The 21,435-nt window shown below is 36.8% G+C and overlaps 2 protein-coding genes across 5 annotated transcripts in view; one reads left to right on the forward strand and one right to left on the reverse strand.

Annotated features, from left to right (window-relative positions):
* Window positions 1-339: 339 nt before the first annotated feature.
* PLEKHH2 (pleckstrin homology, MyTH4 and FERM domain containing H2) overlaps window positions 340-21,435 on the forward strand; it is a 95,322-nt gene continuing 74,226 nt past the window's right edge. For 3 of the 4 annotated variants that reach the window (XR_004903647.1, XR_004903648.1, XM_036027910.1), the window contains exons 1-3: window positions 373-482; window positions 7,009-7,138; window positions 18,333-18,395. Coding sequence is in view for 2 of the 4 variants with exons in the window: in XM_036027910.1 (XP_035883803.1) it covers window positions 7,016-7,138; window positions 18,333-18,395 (186 nt within the window). In the remaining 2 variants the exon portion in view is untranslated. Of the gene's footprint in view, window positions 483-7,008; window positions 7,139-18,332; window positions 18,396-21,435 lie in introns of all 4 variants that reach the window. The other variant, XM_028516801.2, reaches the window with a different exon arrangement.
* C1GALT1C1L (C1GALT1 specific chaperone 1 like) lies at window positions 17,150-18,108 on the reverse strand. Its single transcript, XM_028517623.1, is given in 9 exon segments — window positions 17,150-17,340; window positions 17,343-17,431; window positions 17,433-17,487; window positions 17,490-17,548; window positions 17,550-17,792; window positions 17,794-17,828; window positions 17,830-17,885; window positions 17,888-17,977; window positions 18,105-18,108. Coding segments are annotated over 9 exon segments (822 nt in total).

A 21,435-nucleotide genomic window follows, 5' to 3' on the forward strand; every position in this document is an offset into this window, starting at 1 on the left:
CAAAAAGACGTCAATGAAAGTCTTTGGCAGGATGTATTTCAAAACTTCACTACAGGACAGTTAACCTGGCAAGAAAGTGACGCACGGATTGGCAAGAGAGACTGCAGACTGGGCGTCAAACAGGTGGGTACGGAGTCGAGGCAGGAACTCTGGAAAGAGCTGGCCTCTACAACAGGCTCTGGGATCCAGGTGTCGCGAACGTTAAGGGTAGACGCTCCTGGACAAAACTCGCTCCAGCTCTAGGGACTGGGAGGAGTCAAAGTTATAGCCACAACTCCAGGTGACGTTGGCGCTGAGATGCGACCTCCGATTGGCTACTCCTGCGGACAGTCCCAGAAGAAGGCGGTGTCCTGCCCCCGCCCGCTCCCGGCTCGGTGTGAGGCGGTCGCGGGCTGAGAGCCCGGTGAGCCCCGGGAGCCGCAGGAGCCCCGCACCAGACGCGGCTGGGACTTCGGGTGCGGCCACAGGGACCTGTAGCAGAGGTAGGCTGATGGGAGGCTAAGGGACGACTTCGGTGCCTCGGATGCCCGAGTATCACCGCCCCCTTGAGAGAGCGTGGTCCCGGGGGTCTCCCTCGGCGGAGGATGGGGGCGATGGGTGGAGCCGGCGGGCAGGGACCCCAAGGATGGAAAGGGCTGGCGCAGGACACGCTTCCGCGCCTCCATCCGCAGCCTTCCGATTTAGCCTCCCACCCGCCTCCAGGACCGGGGTCTCATCTGGGGGCGGTGGCCAGTGGCTCCTTCTCCTTAGTCTCTCGTGACATTTTGTTTGAAAAAGCGGGGCCCGGATTTGTGGCGCGGAGGGGGCGCTCATGGGGCGCACCCGGGAGCCTCGCGTTCCAGGCCGAGTGCCCCACGCAGTTAGGGATGCTGCGGCTTGGCCTCGGCTTCCTGGGAGCCCCAGTGTGATCTAGGGGACGAAACTTTTCAAAACTTTGAGAACCTTTTTCTGCACCACTTTTTTGTTGCCGGATTATTAGAGTGCCCTTAGGTGACACACCATGAAACTGCCCTGGCCTTGAAGTTACTACACCGCTTATAAAAAAAGACGGAGCGTTTGAACCACGGATTTTGATGTTCGGAACACAATGGAAATAGAACTTAAACCATTTGCGCTGTAAAATTCCTGGTGCTGTGCTACCTGCAGGTCATTACTTTCTTTGTGAAAATGCCCGTCTCAATCCTCGATCGCTCAGCGGTGTGTGTCCCCCAGGAGCGGTGGGGTGAGGAACAGGGCTGTTCAGAGCAGTGCTACGGAAGGGCACAAGCTTTGCCCAAGTGGGGCTGGGTGGTGGTCGGAAGGGTCCTTAAACAAGGCACGTCTCTGTGTGGTCAAGAAAGACATCTTTTCTGTTTTAGGGGGCAAAAACAAAAATACACAGTTACCTGGCCAAGTTAAGCTGTTGCCTAAAAGGAGAGAATTAAAGAATATGACTGGCTACCCTGAACTTCGTCAGGGTAAGCCTAAGTAGATGAATTCACTCTTTTCTTTTTCTTTCCCTTTTGGGATTTGGAAGAGAAACAGGAAGTCAAAGATTCAGAGAAAAAGAGCTTTCACTCCACAATTGTAAACAGTTAATTTTGTGTCAGTAAATATTTCCAAAAGTCACTGGGGGCATGTGGAAAACCAAGCCATTTTCCTGTCCACTGCAGTGAAGAGAGATTACTTTCAAACTCAACCTAGTAATGACTTTTGTTTAACAAGTGGGTGTAGGTCCCAAAGGTATATAATTGGTTCTATAAAATCAGTGATAATGGAAAAGGATAGTGGATATTGTTCAAAATTAGAATCTTATTCAAGATGATGCATCAAGATGATGGCAGTTACTTCATACTAACTGAAGTTACAGAGTGAAATGAGGAAATCAGGGGTCTAGACCTCGGGGCAGATCATTAACCAACCAATCTAGTTTTGAATTTTTTAAAAGATTATGATCCTATTAATAGGGAATGTAGACATTCAATGCCAGTAATATTTTAAGGTTCTGCTACTTCACTGTAAAATAGGTAATTAAGATAGCCAAAGAAATGAATAGGCATGTTTAACTTAGAATTTATATATTATGTCATTTTCATAGCAAAGTACTTAGAAAGATATATGTCTGATTCTTGTTATATTTGAGGTTAAGAATGATCTTTAAATTATTTGAGTTAATGGTGGAATTCTTTTTTTTTTTTAGATTTTTTTAATTGACTGATTTTTTTAGAGAGAGAGAAAGGGTGGGAGAGAGAAGTGTTGATTTGTTGCTCCACTTATTTATGCATTCATTGGCTGCTTCTTATATGTGCCCTGACTGGAGATTGAACCCGCAACCTTGGCGTATCCGGACGATGCTCTAGCCAGCTGAGCTGCCTGGCCAAGGCCAATGATGCAGTCTTTGACAGGGAAAACTACAAACAATGGATTGTTAAATTTGTAAATGTTAACCTAATAAATATTCACTTATATTCTTACCTTTTCTTTACTCATTTGTAGATACATACTTTTAAAAAATTGAGCTATAATTCACATACTATTACATTTACCCTTTTAAAGTATACAGTTCAGTGGTTTTTAGTATTTTCACAAGGTCATACAACCATTAGCACCATGTAATTCTAGAATATTTTTATCACTCCAAATGGAAACCCCAAATGGATCAGTATTGCACTTTCTTCACAGTCCTTGGCAACCACCAACCAATTTTCTGTTTCTTAGGATTCACCTGTTTCATATAAATGGAATCACACCACATGGGGCCTTTTATGTCTGGCTTCTTTCACTTGGAACTTAGGGTAATGTTTTCAAGGTTCATCCATTGTAGCACAAGTACATCTGATGATGGACATTTGGATTATTTCCACTTTTTGGCTATTTGAATAATGCTGCTATAAACATTTGTGTACAAGTTTTGGTGTGGATTTACATATTCAATTTTCACAGTTAAACGCTCATATACTTTGCGTTAGAGTTGCTGTGTCATATGGTAACTTGATGTTAAAACTTTTGAGGAACCTTTAAAACTATTTTTCAAAGAGCTGTTCCATTTTTACGTTCCCAGTAGCACTGTGTGAGAGTTCCAGGTTCTCCATATCCTCACCAATACTGTTATTACATGTCTTCTTTATTATTATTATAACCATCCTATTTGGTGCATTATAGTGTGTTATTGTGATTATGATTTGCATTTTCCCTTGTAGCTAATGATGTTAAACATGTTTTCAAGTGTTTATTGACTATTTATTTGTATATATTCTTTAGAGAAATGTCTATTTAGATCCTTTGCCTACTTTTTAGTTGTTTTTGTTGCTGAGTTGTAGGAGCCCTTCATGTATTCTGAATACATCTCCCTTATCAGATGTAGGATTTGCAAGTATTCCAGTTCTTTGGGCTCTCTTTCACTTTCTCAGTGGTGTCCTTTGAAACACAAAAGTTTAAAATTTGTTTGAGGTCCAATTTATCTATTTTTCTTTGATTACTTATGCTTTACACATCATATCTAAGAAATTGTTTTCTCTCCAGGGTCACAAACACTTGTGTGTTTTCTTCTAGAAGTTTAGAGCTTAGGCTTTTACATTTAGGTCTTTGATTCGTTTTAAGAGTGCTGTTTTTTTTTTTTCAAACAATGTGGTTGACATTATATATATATTTTTTTAAGATTTTATTTATTTATTTTTAGAGAGGGGAGGGAGGAACAGAGAGAGAGAGAAACATCAATCAACGTGCAGTTGCTGGGGGCCATGGCCTGCAACCCAGGCATGTACCCTGACTGGGAATTGAACCTGCGACACTTTGGTTCACAGCCCACTCTCAATCCACTGAGCTACGCCAGCCAGGGCTGACAGTGCTGTTTTTTAAAAAGACTATTCTTTCCCCACTGAGTGGTCTTGGCACCTTTGTCAAAAATCAACTGAATGTGAAGTTTTAATTCTGTATTCTTAATTTTATTCAAGATATCCAATGTCTATCTTTATGCCAGTGCCACATAATCTTGATTACTGTAGCTTTATAGTAATTTCAGAAATTTATAGAAATTGGAACATTTGAGCCCTCTAGCTTTTCAAGATTGTTTTGGTTTTTCTGAGTCCCACGAATTTCCATATGCATTTTAGGATCAGCTTGTTAATTCCTGCAAAAAATGCAGTTGGAATTTTGGTAGGGATTGCATTGAATGTGTATATCCATTTGCAAGTGTTAATGTTGTCACAGTATTAAGTCTTCCAATCTATGAATGTGTGATGTCTTCCATTTATTTAGGTCTCTTTAAATTTCTTTCAGTAATGTTTGGCAGTTTTCAAAGTATAAGTCTTATACTTTTATTGTTAAATTTATTCCTCAGTATTGAATTCTTTGTGATGCTATTGTAAATGGAATATATTCTTGATTTCGTGTTTGGATTTTTTCCTGGATTAATCTGGTATCCTGAAACTTTGCTGAGCTCAAGTAGTTCTAGTAGTTTTTTACTGATTCCTTAGAATTTTCTATGTATAAGATCATGAGATTTGAAAATAGAGGTAGTTTTAGTTTTTCCTTTCCAATCTGGATGCTTTCTATTTCATTTTCCTGCCCTGGATAGAACTTCAAGTACAACCATGACTAAAAGTGGCGAGAGCGGACATCCTTGTCTTACTTTTGATCTTAGGTGGATCAGTCATTGACCATGTTAGCTGCGGGCTTTTTGTGGATGCTCTTTATCAGGTTAAGGAAGTTCCTTTCTATTAACTAGTTTGTTAAATGTTTTTATCATGAAAAGCTGTTGAATTTTGTTGAGTGTTTTTCTGCATCTATCAAAATGATTATGTGGTCTTTGTCTTTTATTCTATTTATATGGTGAATTATAATGATTGATTTTAATTTGTTAAAAACATGTTGGTGTTATTTTAAAAGCTGTAGTAATTTTACAGTAAAAGATAAACAAATTATTTTAAATGTAGTGCAAAAATTAACCAACATGAAATAAACTCTTCTTATTGCTCTAGAAGAGTGTGCCTACATTTCTGTGCAATGATATAAGTGGTTCAAGACTTAAGGATATCCCTTTCAGTACTGTTTTTTTAAAGATTTATTTATTTTATTTTTAGAGAGGGAAGGGAGGGAGGGGGAGAGAGAGAGAGAGGGAGAGAGGGACAGAGAGAGAGAGAGAGAGAGACACATCAATGTGCGGTTGCTGGGGGCCATGACCTGCAAACCAGGCATGTGCCCTGGCTGGGAATTGAACCTGTGATGCTTTGGTTTGCAGCCCACACTCAATCCACTGAGCTTTGCCAGCCAGGCAGGACCGCTGTTTATTTGTAATATTTCATCCATGTTTTCTTCTCTTGTCCACTCTAAAGCTAATGAGAGAAATGAAGTAGCGGTAGAATGGAGAAAAAGTTTGTGACTGATGGATTGCATTACTTACTCCTATATCCTTGATAGTAAATGCTAATGTGGGTAATGAAAAAGGTCATTAACAAGGCTAATATCGTTAGGAAAAGAACTCAGAAAACAATGAGGTGAGGCTTCTATAAGAACAAAAGAAATGAAAAGAAAATGATTTTTAGCATTACAATTATAAGTTTCCCTTAAATTATGGTGAGAACTTAGGAGCAACTAGAGGCTTTGACATGGTTGTGGTGCTCTTAATAAAGACAATTTTGGTTATATTTATTTCTAAATTATTGAGTGACGTAAGTATTTTTTATTCATTGATTTTTAGAGAGAGAAGAAGGGAGAGAGACACACACACATATATTTGTTGTTTAACTTATTTATGCATTCATTGGTTGCTTCTTGTATGTGCCCTGATCGGAAATCGAACTCACAACCTTGGCATACTAGGATGGTGTTCTAACCAACTGAGCTACCCGGCCAGGGACTTGAGTGATATAAGTATTGAATACTGAGTGAAAACTGATTGAAACATAAAACACTATTTATGCCAGGAAAATAATCTTTTGTGAATTTAAAAACTGGTGTAGGTTAGGGTTATATTATACTAAATATTGGGAAAATAAATTTTGTTGGTATGTGAGGGAGACATATTTTTGTCAAGCAAAAGAACGGAATAGTACACCTTCAACTAGAGTACTAGCCTTGGGTTCTGAGAGTTTTGCTGTCACATATTTCCCATGAATGGGGCTTGGCTCCTCCAGGAGATCCATTTCTAATGAAAATTTTATCAGTTCATAGCAAGACCAATTCAGAAATATCAAAACGTCTTATCAAATGGCTTGTGTGGGACTAATCTCCTTCAAAAGGAAAGTTAATATGGAAAACACTGATTCCAGATTTATTTACTTACAATAGGTGATTCCAAATTTCACATTTACACATTTTCTCTTCTTGCACCAAATAAAAATTATGTAAGCTTGTCTAGGGTTACAATTCTTTGCCAGTTAAATAATGGATTTTTGCTTTGAAAAACAACCTGGACTTGCATGAATTTAGGATGGTGATAAGTGATAATTATATATCCAAGCCTTAATTGTAGTAGTGGTATAAAGCTTCTTTAGGTTATTCTATCATGCTAACAATGGATGTATAATATAACATATATAACAATTCTGTAAACATATATGATCTATATTATAATTCTGTGGATTTAAAGATGTGGTAAAATTATGAGCTGATAGATTTAAAAATTTTATCTGTTGGGCAGAGCTAAAATCAGTATAGTACTCTGCTTATAGTGCTATTACACTGCTTAAAGTGCTGTTAAAAACAGCAATATTTAATTTCTTCCTCATAACATACCCATGAAGAAGAACTGTGATCATGTCCCCGTTTTTCTAGACTGGACATGCTGTGGCATAGAAAGGTTAGGTTCGTAGAAAGTTTAATGAGCACAGTGAGGCCTCCAACCCTGGCTCACCGTCTCCCACTAAGTCAGTCCTTTTGGTGAGCTATCACCAGTTCTGGAATTTCTCTTTGAATACAAAACTTGTATCTGGATATCCCTAGATGGCGACTAGAATGTATACATTGGGCGATCTAATGAATTTCCTGAATGCTAATCAGTATTATGCCATTTGAATGTTTCTTTTCTAGAAGAAATATGGCGGAGCTTTCTGAGACAGAAGGACCAGTAGACTGGAAAGAACGGTGCGTAGCTCTGGAGTCCCAGCTCATGAAATTTAGAGTTCAAGCAAGCAAGATAAGAGAGCTCCTAGCAGAGAAGGTAAGCTTTCCTTCCTAACCTTTATTATTAAACCCCAGCTATTCAGAACCTCTTGCATTTATAATAAGTAATCTCAGTATTTTGAGGGCAAACATTTAACATATAATGAATATAATTTAACTTTCTATCAGGGCTTTGAAACTCTATTTGGCATAGTCTTTTGCCTGTTTTAGAGTAAATTGGACATTAAGACAAAAAGCATTTCTTTGCAAATGCTAGTGGAATATGTAGGCATTGTGTGTATTTGATGAATGTGGAGTGCATTCATTCCAGAGAGAAAAGCTATAATTTATTTGGTTTTACAAGAGAAGTATGACAGAATTTTGATCTACTTAAATGTTTAAGAAAGTCATGTTTAAAGTTATTATAGAAGAACATTCCTTATTGATAGTAAAATGTGTTTATACTATTAATATATTTGAAACTATGCAATTATTTAGGAATTTATATTGACTAACCATATATTACTAAACCATCATCTCGGCTAGAATTGAATTGAATATAATTATATGCTTCCCTTAATAGTTCTAATAATTTAATTAAAATTTTATTTTTTATCTTTTAATGTTTTATGTATGCATTTAGATCTAAACCCAAGCATATTTATACACACATAAACATAAGTTATAATGTTAATATACTATGTCTGATTTCCAAAGATGTGAAAACACCCCACCCATTACTTCATGCTTGGGAGGATCTCTGTGTCTTATCCTTCAGCCTTCATAGTCTGTTCATTCATATCTTAATCCATTTGACAAACACTTCTTGCATCCATGGGCAAGACATGTGTAGTATGTATGGTCTTATTCTCAAGAATTTTGGGGGCATGCATATATATGAAGTCAATAGATAAATTCATTTATCATTTATTTGTTCATTTATTCATTCAACAAACATCCATTGAGGGGTGGTTATGTGACAGACTGCTCTTAATGCTACAGTTACAATTGTGAACAAGACAACCCCTGTTCCTATTTCCAGGGAACTTGGGTTCTAGATCAGCACTGTCCAGTATGGCAGCCACTAGCCACAAGTGGCTGTTGAGCATTTGAAATAAGGCTGGTGAAAGTGAAGATGTGTTGCAAATGTAAAACACACACCAGACTTCAAAGATTTAGTACAAAAAAAAGAATGTAAAATATCTCAGCAATAATTTTCATATTGCTATATGTTGACATGATAATATTCATTTGGATATTGGGTTAAATAAAGGTATTGAAAATAATTTTATTTATCTCTACTTTTTCGAGTACTGGAAAATTTAAAATTATGCATGTACTCACATTGTATATTTTTATTGGGCAATGCTGTCTGGGTGAATGGATAAATGATATTAATGGTCATTCAAAACTGGTCAGAAGAACTTACAGGTGGTTTCTTAAACTCTAGTCTGTATAATCCTTGCTATCATATTTCTGAAAAAGATAACCTTAAATCTTCCTTTCATTGCTAGCTAAGAATCTTTTGGTACAGAGGCATTCTAATGATAAAATTTACATCACTAGAATCCAGTATAACATCATTCAGTTTGAACTTTCATATATATCATCTTAAACTTTTGTGTTTTAATGTCTTTTAAATGGAAAGATTAAAGTTATCTCATTCAGTTTGAGTCAGAGGGTGACCCAGTAATAGTCTTTGTAGAATAAATCTCTGATTCAATTTGCTATTAGAATTTAAATTATTGCTTGAAAAAAATACCAGTTTGAGTTTCTCCAAACTGGGAAAGCTTATCCTAACTCAAAGTTAGTGACACATGCTTTGTTTTTGCTCTTCTGTCTATAAAAATCATTTCCCAGGCTGTACTGTGATTTATCTGGACTTTCCACACTGCTAACCACCCCATATAATGATTTTGTCAAGATTACCAATTTTATCCTTGTGGCCTCCCAGATGTTGCCTTCGCCTCTCAAGCAGTGGGCGCACTGTGGACCACAGCCTGCTTGAAATTCTCTTGGTTCCCTTGACTTTTATACTCTCCTGGTTTCTTCATGGACTAAATATTAGTTATGCTTGTTTGGTTTCCAATTAATAGACCTTTAAATTCTGAATTTGGTGGCAATATTTGTTTAGAAGGCTTATTGCAACAAAATTTTTTGAGTGCCCATTTTTTAAACTTCGCATCATTTTTCTCTACAGGTAAAATTATAAATAGCTTTTCGGTGATGTATTTATGTTACTAGATTTTTTTCTTTGTTAGTGAAACAATTTTGAGAGGAATAGTATTTCAAAATTTCTGTTTTAGTTGTGGTTTCTTTTTCTTCCTCTTTTTTTTCTTTTTGGTCTTTTGTATTTCGTGTCTGTGACTTAAATCTTTTGCCAGATCTAAGAGATGGAATTACTCACATGTGCTTCATACAGTGGAAAGTGGATGAGTATGCCAAGTTACTCATGATTTTCCAGTAAATAGATTCAACACCAAAATGAGAATAACATTTTTCACAATATTTTCTGTTATATTCCATTATGAAATACTTTTCTCTGGATTGAAAATGACTTTTGGTACCCATCCATGTTTTAACAAAAATACCGAGTATTGATTTATTATGTGCTCAGCACTTTATATAGATATAATTTATTTAATTCTTCTAACAACCTGTGAAGTAATACATTTTATTGTTTCCATTTTACAGACTAGGAAACTGATGCTTACTCCATGCAGGCAATTTTCTAAGTGCTTTATGTAAATTAACCTTTCAGTCCTTACAACAACCCCTTCAGTCAGGTACTAATATAATTCATATTTACATAGTGGGAAACTTTGGCACGTAGCAGTTATTTAGCTTGTCTGAGTTTGTGCCAAAAAGTAAGTGATGGAGCCAAGATTTAAAACCAGGCATTCTGCTTTTGGAGCCTGAATGCTTACCCATCACCCTATATGGCCTCTCTCATCTAGTTTTATTACCACATTCCTTGTTTTCTCCAATATATTTACCCACTCATCTATTCTGTCTTCTGCTATTCAGCCATGCAACGACATATAAATCCATCTGTGCTTGGGGGCAGGTATGTGTGTGTTAGGATGTGTGTATGTATGTAGTAATAACAATTTATAACATTGCATTTTTTTCAAAGCAAACCCTATTGCATTGCTTCTACATGCCAACTTGAGTCAGCTACTGCATTCCACAGGCCAGTCTGGTCCCATTCATACCCATTGGATTTATGTTAGGACCAATTTGCCCTATAGCTTTTCCCCTAATAGTTCTCTGAAACCTTCCCTCCAAAAGTATGTCAGCCCTAGGCTGAAGGTTCTTGAAAGAATACTAATTTGACTCTTTAGCTCTTTGCCAGGAATTGTAGCCAGCTTTTCTTTTCTGCAGTAGTTTTGGTTCTCAGTTCTGTTCTATTGGCACTGGCTATAGTCAGCTAACACTGGGTGCTAACTAGGGTTCCTAAGCAATTAGTACAACTGTTAACTAGTTTAAACCCCAGAGTAACCTTATGAGCAACTGTTATTATTCCCAATCTAAGTATAGTGACATTAAGACTGAGAGTATTTGAACAGTGTGCCTGATATCACACAGCTAAAAGTTACAGAGCTGGCATTAAACCTTAGGTCTTTCACACTTTCTTGTGATACAGTTAATGAAGTGCCTAGCATATAGAAATAACTCACTGTTATTTTCCCATAGCTTTCTAAGTGAATATATTGGCTAAGTGTGCAAGGGGATGACATAAACAAATGTAATTACCGATTAATAAGAAATATCTTCCTGAATTTTTTAGAAGAGATGTGTGAGAGGATCTCAGAGTACTATTATAATGAAAGGCGTATTTCGATGATACACACCTTGTGTTCTTTGGGCCTGGAGTAGGAGAATACATGGAATTTTTTTGAAAAAGAACTATCTTGCATTTTTCATCATAATTTCCAAGGAACTTGGAATATTGAAGTTTTTGAAGAAAAAGGCCTTATTGAAGTCTTGGGCAAATGCTGCTGTAAGTGGGAGAGGTCTTTAGAGGAATTTAAGGAATGGTGTTGGAAATATCTCTAGTATGCCAAATATAAACTCTTCAGGGAAGCTGAGATGTAAGTAGTTTTCCTACTTTACAATATTACTACTTTTCTCAATCAGGGAAGGAAAAGGAAAAGTTTCATTTTAAGTTGAAGGGAATGTTATTCCCTATGGGTTAGATTTTCTGTAACAGGAAAAGGGTGAAAAATAGGCAGTTTTTCTGTATGTCCAAATCACCTAATGCTGCCTTTCGCTGGTACAGCATTACTGTCTGAGGCTTCTGTTCTCTTGACCTTCCTTTTGTGAATGTGATTCCCTGGAGGTGGTCTGGAATTCTCCCCTAGACAGGAGGAGTCCTTGGACAGCACGATAGTTGCTTTTCACGTAACCACGATTACCCTATTTAAATTCCACATTCCTTCAGTCTGTCTGTTGCCTCACCTAATATTTCACAGTGCCTAACGGAAATTATATGTATTCTAACAATAAGACTTTACAGGCTAATTTAAATGTCATTTTGGGGGCTACTGACTGAAGATACTTATTATTACAAAATGGTGATAGAGTCTTTTGTTTCATGGGTCCTATGGGAAAAAGCCAGGAAGAGAGATACTTGGGGAGTTGCTGTCTGCTGTAATATGTATAAAAGTTCTGTGTATTCCGTGTAACGTAGCCAGTCTGCAATACTTGGAACACTAAGCATTAAGCATGCGGCATTACAATCCAAGATCAGTGGCGGATTTTCCTGAGCCGTTTGCTGCTGTGTTCACTCTGGCTGCAGAGAACGCCTGCAGTAATCAAAGCAGTAGGTTTAGATTTTGCTGCTTCATTTTGTTATTGTATTAAGTGGCCAGTTCATGAAATACTTATTTTTGTCCAGTGCCTGGTATGGGCAGCAGGTCATCCAAGTTTCTTTTAGTCACTTAGTATGGGTTAGTTGTGGAATTGGCTCAAGCTTTACGTGATGGTTTGCATTATAAAAGGGAAAACTTACATGAATATTTCCTACATTGCTTTATTTTAACTGTTTTGCAAAGTTATTTTCCAGCTTGAATGATTATAAAAACAATCACTCCAAATTGAAGTATTGCCTTTCATACTATTTTTATGTTTAAACTGATTTTAAAGTATTCTAAACTTCACTGGAGATACTTAAATGTGTATTTCCACTTATGTAATGTGACACGTTCAGTATTTACGATCAAGAATATAGACTGTTAAAATGTAATGGATTTCTCTTATCAAAGTTTATATTACATTTACTGGATTTTTGTTATGTGGTATTCATTACTCCTGTCTTAACCATTGTTGTGTGACTAAATAAATACACTCAAAATCTGGGGAGAAATTGCTTAGCTTATTTGCTATTCAGTGGTAGAATTCTGTTAGCATCTCAAATTTCAAATTTAGTCTCTTGTGGTTCTACCTCTGTCCCTGTGTTTCCTTCTGTAACAGGTTCCTTGAGAACAGACAGCTCCTATTATGAATGTTAATATGATTTTAAGTTACCAGTAAAACATTCCTAGGCTGAAAGAATAGCATCCAAAGGACAGAAATAAAGACAAATGCTTTACATCTAAGAATTTTGTGGTTTGCTATATTTAGGGCTGATTTTCATATGGTTTCGTGTAAGTATACATTGGGTGTGGAGTTTATAAACACCAAAGCTGCTGTGGGTCAACGGAAAGAGCACTGTGGAAGCAGAACATGATCACCCAGAGTCCCAGCGATGCCACCGGGCGGGAGCGTGAGGCATGCTCCTGCTGAGCATCAGTTTCCTAGCCTTTGAGAATAACAGATTCTGCCTATGGTGGGGCTGTAAAATCATGTAGTTGAAAGTTCCTGGTTCCTAAACACTAATGTGAATTTTTTTAAAGTTCTCTTCTATTTCCCGATTTAGCTTTCTTTCCTCCAATTACTTTCCTATTTTTATTTTTGTTATTTTTTTTCAAAATGGTAGTTTTTCTCAAACGTCTGATGATCTTTGGTAGCCCACTTACATTTAAGCATGGGACATCTGCAAAGTTGACTAGTAATTGTGTATAAATACTCAGCGCTGGTCAACTATTAATCTCGGTTTTAGGGTGAGTGGGTAGGAGACCACTTCCTACACCATGAGCCCATAAGGGCCACAGTTGTTGGACTGATGCCCTCCAAACAGTTTACTCAGTTTCACAAGAGAAGAATGTTTCAATCTTTTAACAGAAAGTAAATGCTCAGCTGCTGGACATTCAGCACAGGAGGATGAGGGAGAAGGTTTCAGGGAATTAGTTGACTCATATTTTCCATTGATACCTGTTATTGTGGGGTCCACACCTTCCTCCTCCCTCTAGGTCTTTACAGGGTTCTACAGGGCAGTTAGTTCCTAGGAGGAGAAGCTAGGGGCCCTCTAGTCCTTATTCTAGGGTGTGGTTTCTTTTACTCTACCAAAAACGAGGGGATTAAGTGAATAGATGCATATTTAATGGTGAGTTTATGCCTCTCCCCAGCTTTCTTCTCCCACATGGCTCGTAAAATGCTAGTAGCCAAACATTTATCCTACAGGAAGAGATTAAAAGTCTTTGGGGAATCTCTTTGGCCCAGGAGAAAATAGGTAATAATGCTCACATCAGTGGTTTGCCAACCAAAGTCTAGCCAGATTACCTAATGTTACACGCAGTTCATGGTCAACGAGCCCCTTATATGTGTTAAAGCTGTTTAGTCTCTTACCCTTGAACATAAGTAGTCATCTCATGAATCACCAGACATGTAAAGAAAATCTCTTATATGAACAGTAGAGAACAATCAGAAAAAAATATTGCCTGTACAGGGAAAAAAGAAACAAAACAAGCAAAATTCCATTTTTAATATTCCCAGAGAGAAAAGATATTGCACCCATGAAACAAATAATGGGTTTATTATTTGTTTCAAATAAAACACTCTCGAAAAACTTAAAAACAACATACTAGAAGAAATAGCAAATTTAATAGAAAGTTTGCAATATAAACTTAAGGTAATTTCCTGGGAAGCAGAGAAAAATGTTCAAGAGATGGAAGACAAGAGAGGAAAGTAGAGAAATTTAGGGGACTAGTCCAGCATGTCCAAGATCTGAATAATAGGAGACCCGGAGGGGAGAAAATTGATGAAACAATACACAAGCATCCCAGATTGAAAGGGGCTACCAACTACGTAGTATAGCATAAAAATGGTTTCCCCTCAAGGGTCTCATCATAAAATCCAGAATATATAAACCACAGAAAAGATTCTCCAAGCTTTCAGAAGAAAATAAACAGATCCATATAAAGGATTAGAAATTAGGATGAATTTTTAAGACTTGCAAGATCCCAGGTAACCTTTCTGAGGACTCTCGAGAAGGATGTGCTCCATTAAAAAACAGGAAGTAAACCAAGAAAGGGGAGGGCACAGGATATAAGAAACAGGAGGTCTAATGTAGGAGAAAGGTGAGGGGCCTCCCCACGGAGACAGCCGTGCCAGGCACGGAGGGGAGCCAGTCATACTGGTGCAGGTCAGAGGCTGTGGGAGTTTGAAGAAGATGAAACTGGTGGAAAATCAGATGTGAAGGAACATTCTCAGAGGTGATTTCAACAGTGGTGGGGATTTGGGAATGATTTACTGATAAGTTCATAGAAAGCTAAATAAATAAAAGAACAAGACCTTTAACATTAGGGAGAAAAGTTAAGTATCAAAGGAAATAGTCACCATAGTTTACTGCATGAATGTCTTACCTAGTCACAAGGACATTAATCCAGAATAGTGATAAACCGAAGGGAAGACACAAACACGTTGGGAGAATGGGAGTGTGCCTGCATTGATGGCGAGACAATCACAGACCTGAATCCCCATTCTCCATAAAGGAAGCTAGAGATAACTAAACTAAACAAGTCAACAGAAAAGAAGCATTTTCTGTTGCTTACATGAAAGTTTACTTAAGTTTACTTACTTATAAATAAAATAAAAAGAAACATAGAAACTACATGAAAGTAAATATTAAAATTGGCTAAAAGAGTGCAATTATTTTTGTTAGTAAATCTTATGGAACTAATTGGTACTCTATGTATATTTATGGCTTTGATAAATAAAACACAGAAAAAGCAAATCAAATTGTGGAGTAAATGGATTTATTCAGTCTTTTGAAGGGAAATCTTCTTAATAGGATGTTAACCATGGAAATCGCTATCTAAATAAAATAACTATTTTGAGTTTTGAAAGTATATAAAAATGAATCAAACCTTCTGGTTTACATACTTTGAAGTTAGGTGTATGAAGGGGAAGTTAGGTGATGTTAGGTGAAGTTAGGGATCAGGATTGCTATATCTTCTTGAATTGCCTCATTTATAATTATTGACACTCTTTATTGTTAGTAAAACTTTGGTGTTAAGGTCTGTTTTTGTCTGATTTTGATATTGCTTTCAGTTACTCTTTGCTTGGTATATTTTTCTATCCTTTTACTTTCAACCTTTTAATGACATTTTTCAAATATGCTCTTTTAAATAATATTTAGCTAGATTTATTTATTTAACTAATGAGATAATCTCTTTATGTCTGAAATCATAATAAATGTATAGTTTTTATATATTATGTTGTTACAGCTTTCTTTATTTATCCCCTCCCATGCAACCCTCCACCCCTCTGATGCTTTAGAAGCTAAACAATTTCTGTTAAGTGGTTATCCCTAACTCTTTTTAAAAAAACAGGCAAGCATAAATTCTTTATATTGTAATAATAGAAACTGGATGTGGCAAAGAAACTTTTGGAGGTGGTGATAATTATTTAAAAAATCTCTGTATAGGGCAGCATTGTGGTAGGGGTTTGGTGAGGGAAAGAATGGGAAGCCGATAGCAGTGGAGAGCTGAGCATCAAAAGCAGGGACTGGAAACTTTCTAGAATTTAAACTAAATCAAGCTCTTGAAATTTAGGTAATTATTCAGCTTTGATGGATTGTATAAATCCATTTTTAAAAATCAAGCTCTTGAAATTTAGATAATTATTCAGCTTTGATGGATAGTAGAAGGTGCTAAATGTTGTATAAGTCCATTTTACACAACCAGAAAAATGTTAGACAATCAGAAAGACTTCTGTTGTCCCATTCTTGTCCTGTAGAGAGAACTAGTGGTTTTTCCTACATTACCGTAAAATGACCTAATTTGAAAGCCTTAGGGGGTGTGAGATGGGTTGGGATAGGGTTTGATAAACTCACATTTCGGGTAGGATGATTAACACAACTGGAGGAGTTCTTTCACTCTGGAGAATAATTCCACCCTAAACTCCTCAGGCTGCCATGGCTTTGCCACAGTAGCAGACTTAATTCATCATATAGAGGTGTTTTCATTGAAATAAAAAATACAAATATATTGTAAATATAAGTAAGTTTTAAAGGCAAGATGCAGAATGGTGCTGCATCACTTCCACTGCATTCCGTGGGTCAAGGCAAGTCACAAAGGGCAATGGGCCTCACCTGTCGGTGGGAGAAGTGGTGTGTGCACAGCGGCGGGGGAAGGAATTGATGGTGCCCAACTTCGGTGGCTCTCGAACCCCGACTAGTTACTTTAACTCACGTAGCCTGGCATTCCAGCATATGTCCTTGCTTCTCCACTCTGCGGCTGACCTCACGAAGGTCACTAATGGCCTCCTAATTAGCACATATATATGTACATTATTTATCATACTACATATCATTTATGTATCTTTTAATGTTATTTACCTATTTTATGTATATTTAAAGTTTTTATTAGAGAAGTTTTCAAACGTACACAAGTAGCAGAATATTATAATGGACTGTCATGTACCCAGGTTTAATGATTATTAACTCAGGACAAATCCTATTTCATCTGTACCCTGATCCACTCTCCCTTCCTATGTTATATTGAAGCAAATCCCAAACACATTATTTCATCCATCTATGTATGTTTTTAATAAACAAAATAATACAAAGAAACATATGAAAGTAATTTTATATTATGTTCTATTTAATGCAACAAATCCAAAATATCATTTCAGTATGACTCAATATAAAAAATTACTGAGATATTTTATACTTTGTATTAGGTTTTCAAACAATGTATGTATTACTGATGTGTATTTTACACTTACACCATATCTCATTTTGGACTAGCCACATTGCAAGTGCTCCCCAGCCCTCATTTCCTGAGCCACTTGGAGGCAAGAAAGCCAGTGTGGTGTTGAAATAATGTTCAAATGCCCTTATCTGGTACATACCATGCATTATTACTATCATCTTTTTGGAGTCAGCCCATTAAAAGTACTTGCTGTAACTGACCAGCTGCCTTCTACTACTTGCTGAGCATTATTTGATGTTGTCTCTTGAACTAGCAGTTGGTTGCGTGTTAAATACGGCTCTTTCTTTGGAATCCTCTGCATTTCTTAGAGAATTCCTGAATATTTCAGGCAGACTGCCACCTGCATGTCTTCAGATAACTTCCAGATCACTTAGACCTGCACACTTTTTAGATTTCTCAAGAAAGCTAAGTCTTTTCATAGACTCTATACTGAAGACAATTCCTCCTTCCATAGTTATGTAATGAAGGCTGCCAGACATTTTCGCCCGATAAGTTTGTGATGCATCTCTAGGAAACAGAAGCTACTTTAAATTTTCAACAACATCAAGTATAGTGTGATGTGCAAGGAAGAACCAGTTGCAGCTGTTGCAGTACTTTTCAAAGATATAATTGTAATATCCATGTTATTTTTTCAAAAATATTAAGCAAACTAATCACTCTTAGTAGTGTAGGGCTCCTCTTTGTTCCAGTGTTTGGTCCAAGTCTCAGAACAGCCCAATAATGTTCCTTTGTGTTTTCTCCAATGACGATACAGTATAAATACAGCTTATGAGAATGCAGCACTTTCTGACTGCGACTTTCTGATCGACAAAAAATATGACATTTGAGGTTTTACTGTTCTCTTAAAATGAATTTATTGTTTTTACTACGTGTTGACCAATAATTTGTAATTTATGATCTAATGAAGAAAATTGTATTGGTGAATACTCATGTGCTATATACTACATTGTATTAAAAGTATCAAATCTTTGGTATTTTTTTATCAGTTTTTAAATATGTGCTGAAAGAGCCTTTAATGTGATAAATTGTACGTAATTCATATCCATTAAACTCCTTTAAATACTCCCAAAGAAATGGATGATATTGTGAGATTTCTAAATCTCTTTCAAAAGGGAAATAGTGAGTTTTCATGTGTTTTTCTGTTTTTCTTTACAGATGCAACAGCTTGAGAGACAAGTTATTGATGCTGAACGTCAAGCAGAAAAAGCTTTTCAACAGGTGTGATATAATTTTAGTTAAAAAATGTGTTTTTCTGCCTCTAGCAATATCAACATTGCTTTTCCCAGAACAATTCTCAAAATAATCTTTTGCCGTCCCCTACATCTTGTCATGTTGACTAGTTCATGAACTGGATCCATAGAGACAAGGAGAATCTAGCTTTCTTTTGCCACTTAACAGGTTTTCAAAAGGATAAACATCCTTCTGTTAGGAAGTTTTATCTTACTTTTGAGAAAACCGCATATGGGATTTTTGGTAATCCTAGCCATAGTGAAGTTTTGTATATATATAAAATGTTCATAGCAGCTTTATTTACAGTAGTAGGAGCTGGAAATAATATGAATGTCATATTCTAGAAGAATAAATAAGTGAGCTGTATCTATTCCATGAAGTATTAAACAACAAAAATAATTATTACAAAGAATATACATGTATACTACTCATACATAATTATATTAGGAAAAATGTATACAAATTTCATACTTCTTATGTTACTAGGTATGGGGAGATGAGTCGAGCGTTCGTTCAGTCACACGGCCCTTCTGGGCCGTGCCAGCAGTGAAGTGAGTGGTGGGGGTGACGCCACCAGCCTTAAGCTTGGTCCAGTGATCTTATACCCGTAACTTCACATTTTATGAAAAGGTCTCTGTCAGATTCAGTCAAGAGTTTCAAAATTATTTTTCCTCCAAGAAGTTTACATTAAGTTTTTTATCCTTGCTCTTGTCATCTTTCTTTGATTTGATTACAGTACTATCAAATCTTGTTTTCACCTAAAAGATTTAATTTTACACAGTAGGGTTTTTTAATGGCCTGACAAATTTCTGAAGAAACCCAGACTAACCCAGTCCTTAATGTTCTTAAGTGGATTAGACTTGAAAAGAAATCTTAAAACTTTATTATGTCAAATTTCAACCACTGCAAGAGTAGAGAAAACAGTGAAAGGAACGCTCAACCCCAACCTCAGCAGTTAGTGACCTCACGGTTAGTTCACGCCTCCTCACTCCCACACCGGCTTGTTCTGAAACACACCCGACATCATATCATTTCACTCAGGAGTATGTCAGCAGCTAATCCAAAAATAAAGACTTCAGAATCTTAACTATAGTACTATCGTTACATCAAAAAACTACCAATAATTCTTTAAAACCTCAAATTCAGGTATTGGTAGAGGTCCTAGTAGTAATGGGAAGGATCTGTGCTGAGCTTGGTTTTTTAATAGTCTTCAGCTGATTGAATCAACTAGTAATACCTCCACTTCTATGTAATGATTGGCTACAAAGCCAATAACTAACAGTAAAATTATAAAATGTCACTTTTTTATTTGAAGTTGTCCTTTGAGGATACCAGGTGCAAAGTTGTTTAGTTCTTTGCATTACATGTTTAATCACTAAAATACCACGATTGGTTATTTTAGCCACACTGCCCTAATTAAATCAACCCCCACCCCCAAAAGAGTGAGATGGCAAATCTCCCGGTTTCTATATAATTCATTACAATCTGTAGATAATTTCTTTTTGTCACAACACTTTAAATTTCTGCAGTCCCTATTTTTTCTGCTTCCAAAGGAATTTCTTTTCTTAAATACTTCATAATGAATCTGCAAGTTAACAGGGAACATAAACAGAGAGCAGATGAATTCTCATGCACCAATCATAGCAACTTTTCTCGGCCTTCACAAGATTAAGTAAATATTATTAAGTTAGAGTAACTGAATCCTGTGCTCTCTTTAACAGTTTCCATGGGACTGTGGCCTATCTACTGTTTATGTTGCTTAAATTCAGCTTGTCCTTTGTCATTGAGCCATATCCTAAGACTTAAACTGTATTTATATTAACCAAAAAGGAATGTTTCACCACTATAAGCAGTAATCAGCTGAAACCGGCTTGGTGCTACACTTTTTAGCTTTGAACATTTTTCTTCTGGTTTACTCGTGAATGGCATCACCTACACAACCATTAAATAAGTTGGCTGTGAAAAAAATCACCCATTTTTCTAGAGAAATCTTAGCACTCTTTACACTTAATGTTATAGTACGTGTTTGTTGTTCACAACTTTTGAAAGCTGTGTGTGCAAATCAACCCAGTACTACTCATGAGTATCCCGGAGACAAAAACGGCCAATGGCACCCTCGGGAGACACCGACACACAGGATTCATTCTCAGGTGCCTGATTATGTGTGTACTCCACTCCGCCACACCGTTCTATGCTCAGCAAAGAGCGGTAGATAATTTCCCCTAAAGAAGTTTGTGTTTTCCTTCCGTCCTCCTGAGTTTATGCACTTGCCTGTGTTTGATTCAGACCTGGTAGGAGCTGGGTTTACAATTCCCTTTGACTATTCTACTGTACGGGCTAATTTGCCTTTGTGTAAAGTTGGTTCTTCGTATTCATCATTTTTGGTTCTTAATAAATGGTTACTACTCAGTCATCCTAATCTCCAGGACCTTGTAATGATTTATTTCATTACATGGAAATCGACTTTATTCAATGCTGTTCCTTTCTTTTCACCTTCAGTGAGAATAGTTCTGGCCTGACTGCATAAATTATAGAGCACTATGCCAAAATAATTGTGTTTAAAATGTGATGAGAATGATTAATTAATTTGCAATAAATTTTAAATAACTGCAAAATGGTCTGGGAGTCAACCTATTCTTAAAATTCCTGTCTTTATTCTGTGTTGGGATGGCCAGGCATGTTTGTCTTGTCATTGCAGTGTACGTAGAGAAACAGAAACTTTCAGCCCCCACTCAAAAATATAGTCACATCTTAATTACCTGTAGTGTGTGTGAGGGGATGAGGTTAGAAATGGAAAGAAGGAAATATCAGTAAGGTAATTACAATGGAAACAATATTTACAGCTCCTGCTTTTTCCAGTGTGGGCATGAAAATGGAAAATTCCATATGGAGTTGCTTCGGAATCCCTAAGACTACCCTCAGGTTTGATGATTCACCACAGAACCCAGAAAAGCTGTTAAACTCATGGTTATGGGTTATTACAGTAAAAGGGTGCAGATTAAAGTTAGCAAAGGAAAAATGCACATAG

This window comes from Phyllostomus discolor, chromosome 6, assembly GCF_004126475.2.
Source record: "Phyllostomus discolor isolate MPI-MPIP mPhyDis1 chromosome 6, mPhyDis1.pri.v3, whole genome shotgun sequence".
NCBI lineage: Eukaryota > Metazoa > Chordata > Mammalia > Chiroptera > Phyllostomidae > Phyllostomus > Phyllostomus discolor.